This window comes from Oncorhynchus mykiss, chromosome 17, assembly GCF_013265735.2.
Source record: "Oncorhynchus mykiss isolate Arlee chromosome 17, USDA_OmykA_1.1, whole genome shotgun sequence".
In the NCBI taxonomy this organism is placed as follows: domain Eukaryota; kingdom Metazoa; phylum Chordata; class Actinopteri; order Salmoniformes; family Salmonidae; genus Oncorhynchus; species Oncorhynchus mykiss.
Genome location: NC_048581.1, coordinates 89,145,009 through 89,162,465, shown reverse-complemented (window position 1 = coordinate 89,162,465; position 17,457 = coordinate 89,145,009). Strand labels below are relative to the sequence as shown.

The 17,457-nt window shown below is 43.5% G+C and overlaps 1 protein-coding gene across 2 annotated transcripts in view; it reads right to left on the bottom strand.

The window, feature by feature from the left end:
• Nucleotides 1-11,658: 11,658 nt before the first annotated feature.
• The window catches only part of LOC110493303 (DDB1- and CUL4-associated factor 1-like), a 44,661-nt gene continuing 38,862 nt past the window's right edge, over nt 11,659-17,457 (bottom strand). For both annotated transcript variants that reach the window (XM_036950937.1, XM_036950938.1), the window contains exons 19-26: nt 16,171-16,253; nt 15,969-16,053; nt 15,142-15,375; nt 14,439-14,637; nt 14,268-14,341; nt 13,053-13,145; nt 12,457-12,688; nt 11,659-11,770 (exon numbers count right to left, since the gene is read on the bottom strand). In XM_036950937.1, coding sequence (XP_036806832.1) covers nt 11,691-11,770; nt 12,457-12,688; nt 13,053-13,145; nt 14,268-14,341; nt 14,439-14,637; nt 15,142-15,375; nt 15,969-16,053; nt 16,171-16,253 — 1,080 coding nt within the window. In that variant the 3' untranslated portion in view covers nt 11,659-11,690. The remainder of the gene's footprint in view (nt 11,771-12,456; nt 12,689-13,052; nt 13,146-14,267; nt 14,342-14,438; nt 14,638-15,141; nt 15,376-15,968; nt 16,054-16,170; nt 16,254-17,457) is intronic.

Here is a 17,457-nt window from a genome sequence, read left to right as displayed (position 1 = left end):
CTCTCTGATCTCTCTCTCTCTGTGTGTGTGTGTGTGTGTGTGTGTGTGTGAGAAAGAGAGAGGTGCCAGTCCAGTTGTCTTCGTTACACACACACACACACACACACACACACACACACACACACACACACACACACTCAGTTACAAAAGTTAGAAAGCAACCGTGTTTTGGAAAACAGCAAAACTGTTAAATCAATCACAGAACTAAATGGGTACTGCAATGGCATTTCTATTGAAGGTCTATTACCTTACAGAAAAATCACATGATCTCACCTGTGGATAATCACATGATCTCACCTGTGGATAATCACATGATCTCACCTGTGGAAAATCACATGATCTCACCTGTGGAAAATCACATAATTTCACCTGTGGAAAATCCCATGATCTCACCTGTGGATAATCACATGATCTCACCTGTGGAAAATCACATGATCTCACCTGTGGAAAATCCCATAATTTCACCTGTGGATAATCACATGATCTCACCTGTGGAAAATCACATAATTTCACTTGTGGAAAATCCCATGATCTCACCTGTGGAAAATCACATGATCTCACCTGTGGAAAATCCCATGATCTCACCTGTGGAAAATCCGATGATCTCACCTGTGGATAATCACATGATCTCACCTGTGGATAATCACATCATTTCACCTGTGGAAAATCCGATGATCTCACCTGTGGATAATCACATGATCTCACCTGTGGATAATCACATCATTTCACCTGTGGAAAATCACATGATCTCACCTGTGGAAAATCACATGATCTCACCTGTGGATAATCACATGATCTCACCTATGGAAAAAACACATAATTTCGCATGAATTTTCACGTTCCTTCACAAACTAATCGCAGTCACATAGTCGTGTACTATCGCGTTCCCATTGTCGTATACTATCGCGTTCCCATAGTCGTATACTATCGCGTTCCCATAGTCGTGTACTAATCTCGTTCCCATAGTCGTGTACTAATCGCGTTCCCATAGTCGTGTACTAATCGCGTTCCCATAGTCGTGTACTAATCGCGTTCCCATAGTCGTGTACTAATCGCGTTCCCATAGTCGTGTACTAATCGCGTTCCCATAGTCGTGTACTAATCACGTTCCCATAGTTGTATACTAATCGTGTTCCCATAGTCGTGTACTAATCGCGTTCCCATAGTCGTGTACTAATCGCGTTCCCATAGTCGTATACTAATCACGTTCCCATAGTCGTGTACTATCGCGTTCCCATAGTCGTATACTATCGCGTTCCCATAGTCGTGTACTAATTGTGTTCCCATAGTCGCGTTCCCATAGTCGTGTACTAATTGCGTTCCCATAGTCATGTACTATCGCGCTCCCATAGTCGTATACTATCGCATTCCCATAGTCGTGTACTAATCGCGTTCCCATAGTCGTGTACTAATCGCATTCCCATAGTCGTGTACTAATCGCGTTCCCATAGTCGTGTACTAATCGCGTTCCCATAGTCGTATACTAATCGCGTTCCCATAGTCGTGTACTAATCGCGTTCCCATAGTCGTGTACTAATCGCGTTCCCATAGTCGTATACTAATCACGTTCCCATAGTCGTGTACTAATCGCGTTCCCATAGTCGTATACTATCGCGTTCCCATAGTCGTGTACTAATTGTGTTCCCATAGTCGCGTTCCCATAGTCGTGTACTAATTGCGTTCCCATAGTCATGTACTATCGCATTCCCATAGTCGTATACTATCGCGTTCCCATAGTCGTGTACTAATCGCGTTCCCATAGTCGTGTACTAATCGCGTTCCCATAGTCGTGTACTAATCGCGTTCCCATAGTCGTGTACTAATCGCGTTCCCATAGTCGTATACTATCGCGTTCCCATAGTCGTATACTAATCGCGTTCCCATAGTCGTGTACTAATCGCGTTCCCATAGTCGTGTACTAATCGCGTTCCCATAGTCGTATACTAATCGCGTTCCCATAGTCGTGTACTAATCGCGTTCCCATAGTCGTGTACTAATCGCGTTCCCATAGTCGTGTACTAATCGCGTTCCCATAGTCGTGTACTATCACAAAACAGCAAAGACAAGTATAATCATCCAAAAGTGAAGTGAAATTGTCAGACTCCAGACACCCAAAGTCAGTAGCCATTTGTTCATTTCACCTTTATTTAACCAGGTTGGCCAGTTGAGAACACCTTTATTTAACCAGGTAGGCCAGTTGAGAACACCTTTATTTAACTAGGCAAGCCAAAATCTTATATACAATGACGGCCTAGGAACTGTGGGTTAACTGCCTTGTTCAGGGGAAGAAATACAGATTTTTACCTTGTCAGCTCGTGGATTCGATCCCGCAACCTTTCGGTTACTAGTCCAACGCTCTAACCACTAGACTACCTGCTGGTTACTAGTCCAACGCTCTAACCACTAGACTACCTGCTGGTTACTAGTCCAACACTCTAACCACTAGACTACCTGCTGGTTACTAACCCAACACTCTAACCACTAGACTACCTGCTGGTTACTAACCCAACACTCTAACCACTAGACTACCTGCTGGTTACTAACCCAACACTCTAACCACTAGACTACCTGCTGGTTACTAACCCAACACTCTAACCACTAGACTACCTGCTGGTTACTAACCCAACACTCTAACCACTAGACTACCTGCTGGTTACTAGTCCAACGCTCTAACCACTAGACTACCTGCTGGTTACTAGTCCAACGCTCTAACCACTAGACTACCTGCTGGTTACTAGTCCAACGCTCTAACCACTAGACTACCTGCTGGTTACTAGTCCAACGCTCTAACCACTAGACTACCTGCTGGTTACTAGTCCAACGCTCTAACCACTAGACTACCTGCTGGTTACTAGTCCAACGCTCTAACCACTAGACTACCTGCTGGTTACTAGTCCAACGCTCTAACCACTAGACTACCTGCTGGTTACTAGTCCAACGCTCTAACCACTAGACTACCTGCTGGTTACTAGTCCAACGCTCTAACCACTAGACTACCTGCTGGTTACTAGTCCAACGCTCTAACCACTAGACTACCTGCTGGTTACTAGTCCAACACTCTAACCACTAGACTACCTGCTGGTTACTAGTCCAACGCTCTAACCACTAGACTACCTGCTGGTTACTAGTCCAACGCTCTAACCACTAGACTACCTGCTGGTTACTAACCCAACGCTCTAACCACTAGACTACCTGCTGGTTACTAGTCCAACACTCTAACCACTAGACTACCTGCTGGTTACTAGTCCAACGCTCTAACCACTAGACTACCTGCTGGTTACTAGTCCAACGCTCTAACCACTAGACTACCTGCTGGTTACTAGTCCAACGCTCTAACCACTAGACTACCTGCTGGTTACTAGTCCAACGCTCTAACCACTAGACTACCTGCTGGTTACTAGTCCAACGCTCTAACCACTAGACTACCTGCTGGTTACTAGTCCAACGCTCTAACCACTAGACTACCTGCTGGTTACTAGTCCAACGCTCTAACCACTAGACTACCTGCTGGTTACTAGTCCAACGCTCTAACCACTAGACTACCTGCTGGTTACTAGTCCAACGCTCTAACCACTAGACTACCTGCTGGTTACTAGTCCAACGCTCTAACCACTAGACTACCTGCTGGTTACTAGTCCAACGCTCTAACCACTAGACTACCTGCTGGTTACTAGTCCAACGCTCTAACCACTAGACTACCTGCTGGTTACTAGTCCAACGCTCTAACCACTAGACTACCTGCTGGTTACTAGTCCAACGCTCTAACCACTAGACTACCTGCTGGTTACTAGTCCAACGCTCTAACCACTAGACTACCTGCTGGTTACTAGTCCAACGCTCTAACCACTAGACTACCTGCTGGTTACTAGTCCAACGCTCTAACCACTAGACTACCTGCTGGTTACTAACCCAACACTCTAACCACTAGACTACCTGCTGGTTACTAGTCCAACGCTCTAACCACTAGACTACCTGCTGGTTACTAGTCCAACGCTCTAACCACTAGACTACCTGCTGGTTACTAGTCCAACGCTCTAACCACTAGACTACCTGCTGGTTACTAGTCCAACGCTCTAACCACTAGACTACCTGCTGGTTACTAGTCCAACGCTCTAACCACTAGACTACCTGCTGGTTACTAGTCCAACGCTCTAACCACTAGACTACCTGCTGGTTACTAGTCCAACACTCTAACCACTAGACTACCTGCTGGTTACTAGTCCAACGCTCTAACCACTAGACTACCTGCTGGTTACTAGTCCAACGCTCTAACCACTAGACTACCTGCTGGTTACTAGTCCAACGCTCTAACCACTAGACTACCTGCTGGTTACTAGTCCAACGCTCTAACCACTAGACTACCTGCTGGTTACTAGTCCAACGCTCTAACCACTAGACTACCTGCTGGTTACTAGTCCAACGCTCTAACCACTAGACTACCTGCTGGTTACTAGTCCAACGCTCTAACCACTAGACTACCTGCTGGTTACTAGTCCAACGCTCTAACCACTAGACTACCTGCTGGTTACTAGTCCAACGCTCTAACCACTAGACTACCTGCTGGTTACTGGTCCAACGCTCTAACCACTAGACTACCTGCTGGTTACTAGTCCAACGCTCTAACCACTAGACTACCTGCTGGTTACTAGTCCAACGCTCTAACCACTAGACTACCTGCTGGTTACTAGTCCAACGCTCTAACCACTAGACTACCTGCTGGTTACTAGTCCAACGCTCTAACCACTAGACTACCTGCTGGTTACTAGTCCAACGCTCTAACCACTAGACTACCTGCTGGTTACTAGTCCAACGCTCTAACCACTAGACTACCTGCTGGTTACTAGTCCAACGCTCTAACCACTAGACTACCTGCTGGTTACTAGTCCAACGCTCTAACCACTAGACTACCTGCTGGTTACTAGTCCAACGCTCTAACCACTAGACTACCTGCTGGTTACTAGTCCAACGCTCTAACCACTAGACTACCTGCTGGTTACTAGTCCAACGCTCTAACCACTAGACTACCTGCTGGTTACTAGTCCAACGCTCTAACCACTAGACTACCTGCTGGTTACTAGTCCAACGCTCTAACCACTAGACTACCTGCTGGTTACTAGTCCAACGCTCTAACCACTAGACTACCTGCTGGTTACTAGTCCAACGCTCTAACCACTAGACTACCTGCTGGTTACTAGTCCAACGCTCTAACCACTAGACTACCTGCTGGTTACTAGTCCAACGCTCTAACCACTAGACTACCTGCTGGTTACTGGTCCAACGCTCTAACCACTAGACTACCTGCAGCCTCTTCAATTAGAACACTATATATACCCTGAATATGAATCTCAGCATAGATGACACGACACCTGGTGGTATTCAGAATATTCCTTTTGGATAACACTTCTACTGCATGTACTAACCTTTAGAACATGTACTAACCTTTAGAACTAACCTTTAGAACATGTACTAACCTTTAGAACATGCACTAACCTTCAATAATGTACTAACCTTTAGAACTAACCTTTAGAACATGTACTAACCTTTAGAACATGCACTAACCTTCAATAATGTACTAACCTTTAGAACTAACCTTTAGAACATGTACTAATCTTTAGAACATGCACTAACCTTCAATAATGTACTAACCTTTAGAACATGTACTAACCTTTAGAACATGTACTAACCTTTAGAACATTTACTAACCTTTAGAACATTTACTAACCTTTAGAACATGTACTAACCTTCAATAATGTCTTGTAACAAGGCTTATAATACGTTATAGCTTAACATTGTCAACAGACACACTGGTCTGTATTTAGTCAGGCTATTTAGTCATCTACCGTTGCAATGCGCCGGATGACGGCTTGTCATAAAGTAGCTCTCGGTTGATGATGACAGCTCCTAGGTCCTCTGCACTGACACCGGTCTCGGCAGATGCTGTCCATGTAGGTTTCATGTGCTCTTGCAGGAGGACTTTGCCCACGACAGAAAACAAAAGTTTAAGGTGAATTCTCCCCTAGACGCTGATCTTAGGTTAGTTTTGAAGTTGATCCTGGATCTGCTCCTAGGGGAAACTTTTCCCATAAGAGGGAACCCACAGTAACAGACCGCTGAGTAGGCGGCTAGCACGGGGTTCCTGCGGCTAGAATGGGGTTATTGCGGCTAGCACGGGGTTCCTACAACAGTGGTGAGATGATTACGGGCTTCTGAGTGGCGCAGAAGTCTAAGGCACTGCATCTCAGTGCAAGAGGTGTCACTACAGACCCTGGTTCGATTCCAGGCTGCATCACATCCGGTCTTGATTTGGAGTCCCATAGGGCGGCGCACAATTGGCCCAGCGACGGCCGGGGTAGGCCGTCATTGTAACTAAGAATTTTGTTCTAAACTGACTTTTAAGTTTTATAATGCATTTGAACCAACATTAACAGCCTTGCAATCTAGCGAAGGAATCGCAACAGAGTAGGAGGCAGCCGCATCCTGTACGGTCCCAGATCTCAGCTACAGATTAGCCAAGTGACAAGACGCATCCTGTACGGTCCCAGATCTCAGATACAGATTAGCCAAGTGACAAGACGCATCCTGTACGGCCCCAGATCTCAGCTACAGATTAGCCAAGTGACAAGACGCATCCTGTACGGCCCCAGATCTCAGCTACAGATTAGCCAAGTGACAAGAAGCATCCTGTACGGCCCCAGATCTCAGCTACAGATTAGCCAAGTGACAAGAAGCATCCTGTACGGCCCCAGATCTCAGCTACAGATTAGCCAAGTGACAAGACGCATCCTGTACGGCCCCAGATCTCAGCTACAGACAAGACACTTGCAAGTTAAAAATAACACACTAGTCTGGCAAGACACACACAGAGAGAAAGAGAGAGAGAGAGATGCACACACACAGAGAGAGAGAGAGAGAGAGAGAGAGAGAGAGAGAGAGAGAGAGAGAGAGAGAGAGAGAGAGAGAGAGAGATGCACACACACAGATACAGTCCTTGGTGACTCCAGTTGGTGACTTTGATCCTGGTGAAGGGCTCCACATGAGGGAGGACCGGTAGAGAAAGGGTAGCCTGGAGAACACACACACACACTCACCCACCAACACACACACACACACACACACACACTCACCCACCCACCAACACACACACACACACTCACCCACCAACACACACACACACACTCACCCACCAACACACACACACACACACTCACCCACCAACACACACTCACCAACACGCGCCAGTTTACTATCAGTCATGTTCTCAGATAAGAGGATGACTGTATATTGTACATTCAGATACTGGAAAATAGTGGAGATCCTGTTGAGTGTTTGCTTCCCTTGTCACTCAGCTTTCTAGGGAAACATTGTTACGGCCATTCAATAACATCCTGTATGTTTCGATGAAACTGTCCGGAACAATTACATCGACACCAGTTAAGGGCAAAACTCAAATGGAGCTGAAAGTTTGAAATATGCAGCACACTGTGTTGAAATCGGCTCGACATTTCATTCAAGTCCAGTCAGCTTCTCCTTGTAGAATAGAGAAAGGGAGATTAGGAGGGGGAAAAAAAAAGGTCTATAAATCACAACATTTAATAGAACATTATATGGTATCTCTACGACCTTCTCTGCATTTAATAACTGCATTGTTAGAAGTATTGGCCAAGAAGTTTGTCCTTGTGTGAGGGCAGAGCGACGTCTTTTCCTGGAGATTGGCACAGGAACTCAGTGAGATTTATGCAGAACATTGTATCTCTTATGGCAGAGACAGTCAAATCTTACCCTAAAAAGTCCAGAGTTCTGCTTGGGTTTCTGTTCGACCTGATGACTGCACCCATATGGTGTCTAAGTCACTGTGTGATTAGAGGGAAGTATGAAGACCAAATTAAAGGAGTGGAACTTTCTTCGAGGTCCAGATTTGTATTGGCCGGCTTCTATGGTGCTCACTAGATAAATCGTGACTCTCGGCATTCTTGTTTATTTACCCAGACAGTCACTCAGTGACAATTGCCACTGCTTTCCAGGGAGGCGTTGTTAGCTTATTGTGAAAGACCTTGGCATTGGGTCAGGCACACATCTTGTCCTGGAAGAGAACGGCACTCTGTACCTCGGTGATAGTGTTGTATCTCTCCCTCTCAGGCTGATGTCCCCTACAATGTATCGTCAAAAGACAGATTCACAAATCTTGACATGTTGACACAAAAAAAAGGTATAAACAGGTAGCCTAGTGGTTAGAGTGTAGAGGTGGCAGGGTAGCCTAGTGGTTAGAGTGTAGGGGCGGCAGGTAGCCTAGTGGTTAGAGTGTAGGGGCGGCAGGTAGCCTAGTGGTTAGAGTGTAGAGGAGGCAGGTAGCCTAGTGGTTAGAGTGTAGAGGAGGCAGGTAGCCTAGTGGTTAGAGTGTAGAGGAGGCAGGTAGCCTAGTGGTTAGAGTGTAGAGGCGGCAGGTAGTCTAGTGGTTAGAGTGTAGAGGAGGCAGGTAGCCTAGTGGTTAGAGTGTGGGGGCGGCAGGTAGCCTAGTGGTTAGAGTGTAGAGGCGGCAGGTAGCCTAGTAGTTAGAGCGTTGGACTAGTAACCGAAAGGTTGCAAGATGGAATCCCCCAGCTGACAAGGTAAAAATCTGTCGTTCTGCCCCTGAACAGGCAGTTAACCCACTGTTCCTAGGCTGTCATTGAAAATAAGAATTTGTTCTTTAACTGACTTGCCTAGTTATATAAAGGTACAATAAAAATTACCTGACTGCAGGATTTAATCAAGTGCTACACAAATCCAACACCATTCTATGTTAAAGTAGAATTAAACAAATTGACATTAAGCATTTTTCTCAAAACGGAGAAAACTTTATTTTGATTTTTTCCCCCCCTCCACATATTAAAATAGATCAACTCTAAACAATGTATGTCTTTAGAATTTGTGGTCCTTTCCGAAATAAGGACACAACTTAAAGCACTTAACCAACAGAACTCAAATAAATTAAATTCATATTAATTGTGTTCACTTTGCGGCTCCATTGCACCAGGGCGGCAGCTATGGATGACAGATAGTCGAGCCCTCAGAGAGTAGGTAGCAGGGTCAATTCCATTTCAAGTCAGGTAGCCTAAAAATGTTGTCCCTTACCCAGTGATTTGCATCAGATATATTTCAGTCCAACCAATGTTAAAGTATATATACACATACACACAAATATATACACTACCGGTCAAGTTTTAGAACACCTACTCATACAAGGTTTATGTTTATTTAAAACTATTTTCTATATTGTAGAATAATAGTGAAGACATCAACACTATGAAATAACACATATGGAATCATGTAGTAACCAACAAAGTGTTAAAACAAATCAAAATATGATTTTATATTTGTGATTCTTCAATTAGCCACCCGTTGCCTTGATGACAGATTTTCACACTCTTTGGCATTCTCTCAACCAGCTTCCCCTGGAATGCTTTTCCAACAGTCTTGAAGGGGTTCCAACATACGCTGAGCACTTGTTGGCTGCTTTTCCTTCACTCTGCGGTCCGACTCATCCCAAACCATCTCAATTGGGTTGAGGTCGGGTGATTGTTGGGGCCAGGTCATCTGATGCAGCACTCTCCTCCTTTGTCAAATAGCCCTTACACAGCCTGGAGGTGTGTTTTGGTTCATTGTCCTGCTGAAAAACAAATGATAGTCCCACTAAGCCCAAACCAGATGGGATGGCGTATCGCTGCAGAATGCTGTGGTAGCCATGCTGGTTAAGTGTGCCTTGAATTCTAAATAAATCACAGACAGTGTCACCAGCAAAGCACCTTCACACCATCACACCTCCATGCTTCACGGTGGGAAATACACATGCGGAGATCATCCATAATATGGACTTGGTCTTTTACCAAATAGGGCTATATTCCTTATACCAACCCTACCTTGTCACAACACAACTGATTGGCTCAAACGCATTAAGAAAGAAATTCCACAAATTAACTTTTAGCAAGGCACACCTGTTAATTGAAATGCATTCCAGGTGACTACCACATGAAGCTGGTTGAGAGAATGCCAGGAGTGTGCAAAGCTGTCATCAAGGCAAAGGGTGGCTACTTTGAAGAATCTCAAATATATTTTGATTTGTTTAACACTTTCTTGTTTACTACATGATTCCATATGTGTCATTTCATAGTTTTGATGTCTTCACTATTATTCTATAAATGTAGAAAATAGTACAACATTTTAAAAAATGAAACCCTTGAATGAGTCGGTGTTCTAAAACTGTTGACCGGTAGTGTAAATGGTAAAAATATATATATATATATATATATATATATATATATATATATATATATATATATATATATATATATATATATATATATATATATGGCTGTTTAAATATCAATATGTATCCACATTATTCAACACTGACCTCTAGAGGCCATTAAACTCCCTACACCCGTTTACCACTATAGAACACCCTTTTCACACTACGCAGGATTGGATATTATCTTTTTACATTGCCCTGTACAGCACCATTCCAGCAACTATGCCTGACGTGTAACCGGGCCAGTACCGCTGGGCTCCGTGGTGAGAAAAAGGGGTACAAGAGCAAACATAGGAGCATTCAGTTACATTTTTATGAATATTTTATATTAATTGTCACCGGCATTTGACAAAGTACAATAACCCCCCAAAAAATTATAATATAGTAAATAAATGAACAGTTTTGAAGCTGTACATCATTTTGACTCGACTGGTTAGCTTGACAAAGTTTTGCAAAACAACAGTCAATCTGAAACACCAAAATAAATGAAAAGTTGTCTGCCATTGTTTGTTGTCTTAACGGAGAAAGGTTGCATCCTTAAAGCGATAGTAATCTTAGTATTAACGAGTAGATTTAACAGGGCTGGATGTAGCAACTAGCCCTGTTCTGTCCTGGAGCTGTTCTTGTCTATTAAATGTTATGTATTAATGTATTATGTATTTCGTATTCTGTGTTCTGTGTTCTGTGCTCTGTGTTCTGTGTTCTGTGTTCTGTGTTCTGTGTTCTGTGTGAACCCCAGGAAGAGTAGCTGCTGCTTTGGCAACAACTAATGGGGATGCTAATATAATAACAAATACAAGAGCTATTTTACAGCTACAAAACCTCAAAATTAAAACATACCAAATTAAAACATCAAAAGAAAAAAGGTTAGTTATATTTTTTTTAAAAAGGCCCAAAAAAAATCTGGAGAAAAAAAAAATTATATTATTTTTGTACAATTCAAATTGCTACACGTCAGATAAAAGAAAGTGTTGATAGTTTTGTCTAAGTGTCCTTCGGTCTAAAATATCAAGTCTCTTTCCCCTGTCAAACTAGTGCAGACTTCCGAATGGAACCCAAGACCCTACACCCACGAACATCTTAAGAGGCATTGAAAAGCAATGCAATATTCTCTGACCTACAAGAGCGCCAGGCGTGTAGTTGCTAGGGGTTACATTCAGAATTCAGTGGGTAGCCTGTCATGTCCAACTACACCATCAGTCAACAGTCATCGGTCCTTCACTATTACCACTATCACACCTGGGATTGCTTCAAATACCATCTTTTTATTTCATATTTTCTCTTTGTGCATATGAATTCACATTCATAGAGGGGGGGGCCCAATTACTCCAGCTTAAGCGGCTATGGGTGGATACTTGTTGTGTCCCTTTTGCCACTTCCTGGTTGTCATGTCCTGTTCGCTGTTTTAGTCGCTCATAGACAGGAAGAGTTGGTCCTCCAGATCAGAGGTGTCAGTGCTGCCGTCTGAGCTGCCGGAACTGTCAGCTGTATGGGAAGACAGACGGGGACATAGAAAGATGGTGTGAGTGTGTGTACTTACTAACTTTTACTGTTTCCCAACAAACTATCATGGTCCAAACACACCAAGACAGTCGTGAAGAGGGCACGACAAAACCTATTCCTCCTCAGGAGACTGAAAAGATTTGTCATGGGTCCCCAGATCCTCAAAAGTTTCTACAGCTGCACCATCGAGAGCATCATGACTGGTTACATCACTGCCTGGTATGGAAACTGCTCGGCCTCCGACCGCATCACTGGGGCCAACCTTCCTGCTATCCAGGACCTCTACACCAGGCGGTGTCAGAGCAAGACCCTAAAAATTGTCAAAGACACCAGCCACCCTAGTCATAGACTGTTCTCTCTGCTACCGCACGGAAAGCTGTACCGGAGCGCCAAGTCTAAGACTCCTGAACATCTAATCAAATGTCTACCCAGACTATTTACATCATCTGTCCCCTCCCCTCCATACGCTGCTGTAGCTACTCTGTTTATCATCTATCGACTAACCGGTGCCCCCGCACATCAAATCGATCAATGAATCAGACATAATCCTCTTGGTACCTGGGGAAACATGCTGCCGGTCTTGGTCTGCTTTTTTCTATCGCTTCTAGACTAGTGGATGTTTTGTGTGTGATAAATTATTTTCCCAAGAAGACACCGCAGTTACTCACATCCCAGGTCAATCTCAGCATCGTTGTTCGAGTCATCCTCATCCTCCTCATCATCAGCATGGAGCAGCCTGGCCACTGCTTCATCATCCGAGGGAGAGAAGTCGTTACCTCCATCCTCCTCTCCGTCTCCTCCCTCGATCAGCTCGGCCAACAGCGGGTCAGTCTCCATGTCATCATCGTCGTCATCTTCATCATCGTCGTCAGAGTCTCCATCATCATCGTCTTGATCCTCCTGGTGGGAAGGTGACACATTTTGAACACAAATCAACACAAGGTGAAACAAGATGAAATATACATAAAAATAAAAAATAAATAAAAAAAACACATCAATATATTTGAACAGAGTTAACACAAGGGCAAACAGTGGGGAGAGGCTGGGATAGAAGCAGGTGTTTTAGTGACGGGCTAGGATAGGAACAAAGGTTCTGGTGTGTAACCCTGTGGGCTCTCAGAACCCAGATCAAAGAGCACTGGGCAGTACGGGTTGAAATGGAGAGACTGGATATTAGAGATTAAGGAACACTAGGAGAGCGCTGATGTAGATAAGATGCTAAAGTTAGACTGAGTTTAGTAGAGAGGAGGACAGCATTTCTTACCTGATCTTCATCATCCTCTCCCTCCTCAGCTAGTCTCTGTCTCCCCACTTCATACAGGCGACACACCGTGTCCATGTTGATAGAGTCCTGGTTCTAAAGACGTTAGAACACACAGCTTGAGACGAACTGCTGACCGACAGAGAGAACTACACTTCCCACATTCCACTCTTTAGATGAACTGCTGACTGACAGAGAGAACTACACTTCCCACATTCCACTCTTTAGAAGAACACACAGCTTGAGACAAACTGCTGACCGAGAGAGAGAACTACACTTCCCACATTCCACTCTTTAGATGAACTGCTGACCGACAGAGAGAACTACACTTCCCACATTCCACTCTTTAGAAGAACTGTTGACCGACAGAGAGAACTACACTTCCCACATTCCACTCTTTAGAAGAACTGTTGACCGACAGAGAGAACTACACTTCCCACATTCCACTCTTTAGAAGAACTGCTGACCGACAGAGAGAACTACACTTCCCACATTCCACTCTTTAGAAGAACTGTTGACCGACAGAGAGAACTACACTTCCCACATTCCACTCTTTAGAAGAACACACAACTTGAGATGAACTGCTGACCGACAGAGAGAACTACACTTCCCACATTCCACTCTTTAGAAGAACACACAACTTGAGATAAACTGCTGACCGACAGAGAACTACACTTCCCACATTCCACTCTTTAGATGAACTGTTGACCGACAGAGAGAACTACACTTCCCACATTCCACTCTTTAGAAGAACACACAGCCTGAGATGAACTGCTGACTGACAGAGAGAACTACACTTCCCACATTCCACTCTTCAGTTTCTTTTTGGATGTCTATTTGGGACTCAGATCAAGAGCCAGAGTAGAACAGAGAGCAATAATATGGCATCATCAGGGAGCATTGCACCACCCTAATCCCTAACCCCTAATCCATAGCCCTTTACCCCTAGCCCCTAATCCTTAACCTCTAGCCCTAACCCCCTTAACCCTAGCCCCTAACCCCCTTATCCCTAGCCCCTAACCCCCAAACCCTAGCCCTTTACCCCTAGCCCCTAATCACTAACCACTAAATAAGAATATGGGACACAAACAACACAGCTCATTCTTCCTACATGATAACAACCATATACTGATTGACAGGTAGAATGGAACGGTCAGGAGCAGAGCTAAATGACGTAACATGGAATGTCAGCAATGGAAATAAAACCAGGAAGTTTACCTCGATGACAGCCAGGTAGCAGTCCCTAGTGTCAGTACACAGGTCAAAGATATTCCTCTTCACATCCACAGTAGCTGAGGAAGAACATACAACCAGAAGTTCATTTTAACCAGCATGCCACAGGCCACAAAACAAAATCCCTATGCTTGACCTATGACCTTTAGGTCATACCGATGGGTTTGTAGTCGGTGGCGTCAAAGGTTCTGAAGGAGGAACCGAAGGGACTCTTCATCTGTTGGTCCATCACGTCATCCTCCTCATCAGCCTGGAGCATGGCTCCGTACATGACCGTAGCGTTGTTGTTGAACACTCCTCTACACTGGTCCAAGGCAGGCACGGTGTGGAGGAGATGGAACGTTCGCAGGTCCCACTGGCATAGCTGGTCAAGGTGAGCATCACTTCCAAATCAATGTTTTTACTGATATGACCTGGATAAACTCCATAGGCCATAGTTATAAAGGCTACGATTAGATCTCCCCTGAGTTTTTACACATCTGGTGATACTCATGATAAAAGCAGCAGGATGCCAAATCCCAGGAGCATTTTTACAGATTCTCTTTTTGGATTTGGTTAAATTAGTTAGATTTGCTTTGTTAACAAAAGTGAGCATTAAATGTATTGCAGTGATCTGTTGTGACTGTTCTTTTTGTTAATAAAGTTGTTCATTTCCTTATTGTTAATAATGTTATATGTTAACAAAACAGGAAGGAATAAGGACCAAAACAGGAAGTAATAAGTACCAAAACAGGAAGTAATAAGGACCAAAACAGGAAGTAATAAGGACCAAAACAGGAAGTAATAAGGACCAAAACAGGAAGTAATAAGGACCAAAACAGGAAGTAATAAGGACCAAAACAGGAAGTAATAAGGATACAATCTCTGTGTTGATGATGACCTCGAGGCGGTTGGGATGGAACACGCCACTGATGTTCATATTGAACTTGTCAAACTTGTGGATGGCCTGAGCAGAGCGCACGTCCCACATGACCCCGTCGTTGAGCACCAGGTCGTCGCTAGGGTTAAAGGTCGCACAGTTCCTCTTGTAGTTGTTGGCCAGGCCAGGGTCATTAAGGGTCAGCAACTTCTGACCTGACTGGATGTCATAGATCTGGACACAAATGAAGATGAAATTAACATCCTAAACTTGAGAAAACCGGTGCTGGAAAAAAAAACAAGAATGGATTTAAAAAATAATAATTTTAAAACAAGAATGGGATAACAATAAAAAATATAACAAAATAAAACAAGAATGGGATAAAAAAATAAAAATATAACAAAATAAAACAATGGGATAAAAATGTAAAATAAAAAACAAACGAGAATGGATTTAAAAAAACAAACAAATAAAACAAGAATGGATTTTTTTTAAACAAAAAAACTATGAATAAAGTAAATAAAACAAGAATGGATTTAAAAAAACAAACAAATAAAACAAGAATGGATTTTTTTTAAACAAAAAAACTATGAATAAAGTAAATAAAACAAGAATGGATTTAAAAAAAAAAGTTAAACAAGAGGCCAGCTCACTGCTCATAAGGAAGCACCGTACGCGGGCCGCTCATTTCTGTATTCATACATCGGTGAAGGAAAATATGAATTATACACGTCCAGGGGTTTTAAGACAGTGCTGGGGTTCAAAGAAAAATAAGTTCAACAACAGGTGACAGAAAAGACACGGTGTAAACGAAGAGGTGGACTTACATGAGCTACCTGGTCCTTGGTGCCAATCACTCGGTCTTGTGACAGTTTACTGAACTCTACGTAATGGTCGTCCAAAAAGGAATGCCTGAAACAGAAGACAATCACGATTGTTTATGAAAGTCTCTATAAAAAAGAAAATGACTAAACTAACAACAAGCCAATGACTAAAGAGTTCAGACTACGGGCTCAGAGTGACACTAACTTCATCTCGAAGACCGACTGCATGCTCCAGAGAGCTGACAGAGGGACACTCCACGAGGCAGACGTCAGCAGCAGAGAACCGTCCTGAAAATACAGGAGAGGTCAGTGTTGGATGAAGAAGAAAAGCCAGTCTACCACTGGACATATCAAATCAAATGTTATTTGTCACATACACATGGTCAGCAGATGTTAATGCGAGTGTAGCGAAATGCTTGTGCTTCTAGTTCCGACAATGCAGTAATAACCAACAAGTAATCTAGCTAACAATTCCAAAACATTATAAACATTATATTAAGTAGCATTGTTTTAAAGTGGCTAGTGATAAACTTTACATCAATTCCCATTATTAAAGTAGCTGTAGTTGAGTCAGTGTGTTGGCAGCAGCCAATCAATGTTAGTGGTGGCTGTTTAACAGTCTGATGGCCTTGAGATAGAAGCTGTTTAACAGTCTGATGGCCTTGAGATAGAAGCTGTTTAACAGTCTGATGGCCTTGAGATAGAAGCTGTTTAACAGTCTGATGGCCTTGAGAGAGAAGTTGTTTAACAGTCTGATGGCCTTGAGATAGAAGCTGTTTAACAGTCTGATGGCCTTGAGATAGAAGCTGTTTAACAGTCTGATGGCCTTGAGAGAGAAGCTGTTTAACAGTCTGATGGCCTTGAGATAGAAGCTGTTTAACAGTCTGATGGCCTTGAGATAGAAGCTGTTTAACAGTCTGATGGCCTTGAGATAGAAGCTGTTTAACAGTCTGATGGCCTTGAGATAGAAGCTGTTTAACAGTCTGATGGCCTTGAGATAGAAGCTGTTTAACAGTCTGATGGCCTTGAGATAGAAGCTGTTTAACAGTCTGATGGCCTTGAGATAGAAGCTGTTTAACAGTCTGATGGCCTTGAGATAGAAGTTGTTTAACAGTCTGATGGCCTTGAGATAGAAGTTGTTTAACAGTCTGATGGCCTTGAGATAGAAGCTGTTTAACAGTCTGATGGCCTTGAGAGAGAAGCTGTTTAACAGTCTGATGGCCTTGAGATAGAAGCTGTTTAACAGTCTGATGGCCTTGAGATAGAAGCTGTTTAACAGTCTGATGGCCTTGAGATAGAAGCTGTTTAACAGTCTGATGGCCTTGAGATAGAAGTTGTTTAACAGTCTGATGGCCTTGAGATAGAAGCTGTTTAACAGTCTGATGGCCTTGAGATAGAAGCTGTTTAACAGTCTGATGGCCTTGAGATAGAAGTTGTTTAACAGTCTGATGGCCTTGAGATAGAAGTTGTTTAACAGTCTGATGGCCTTGAG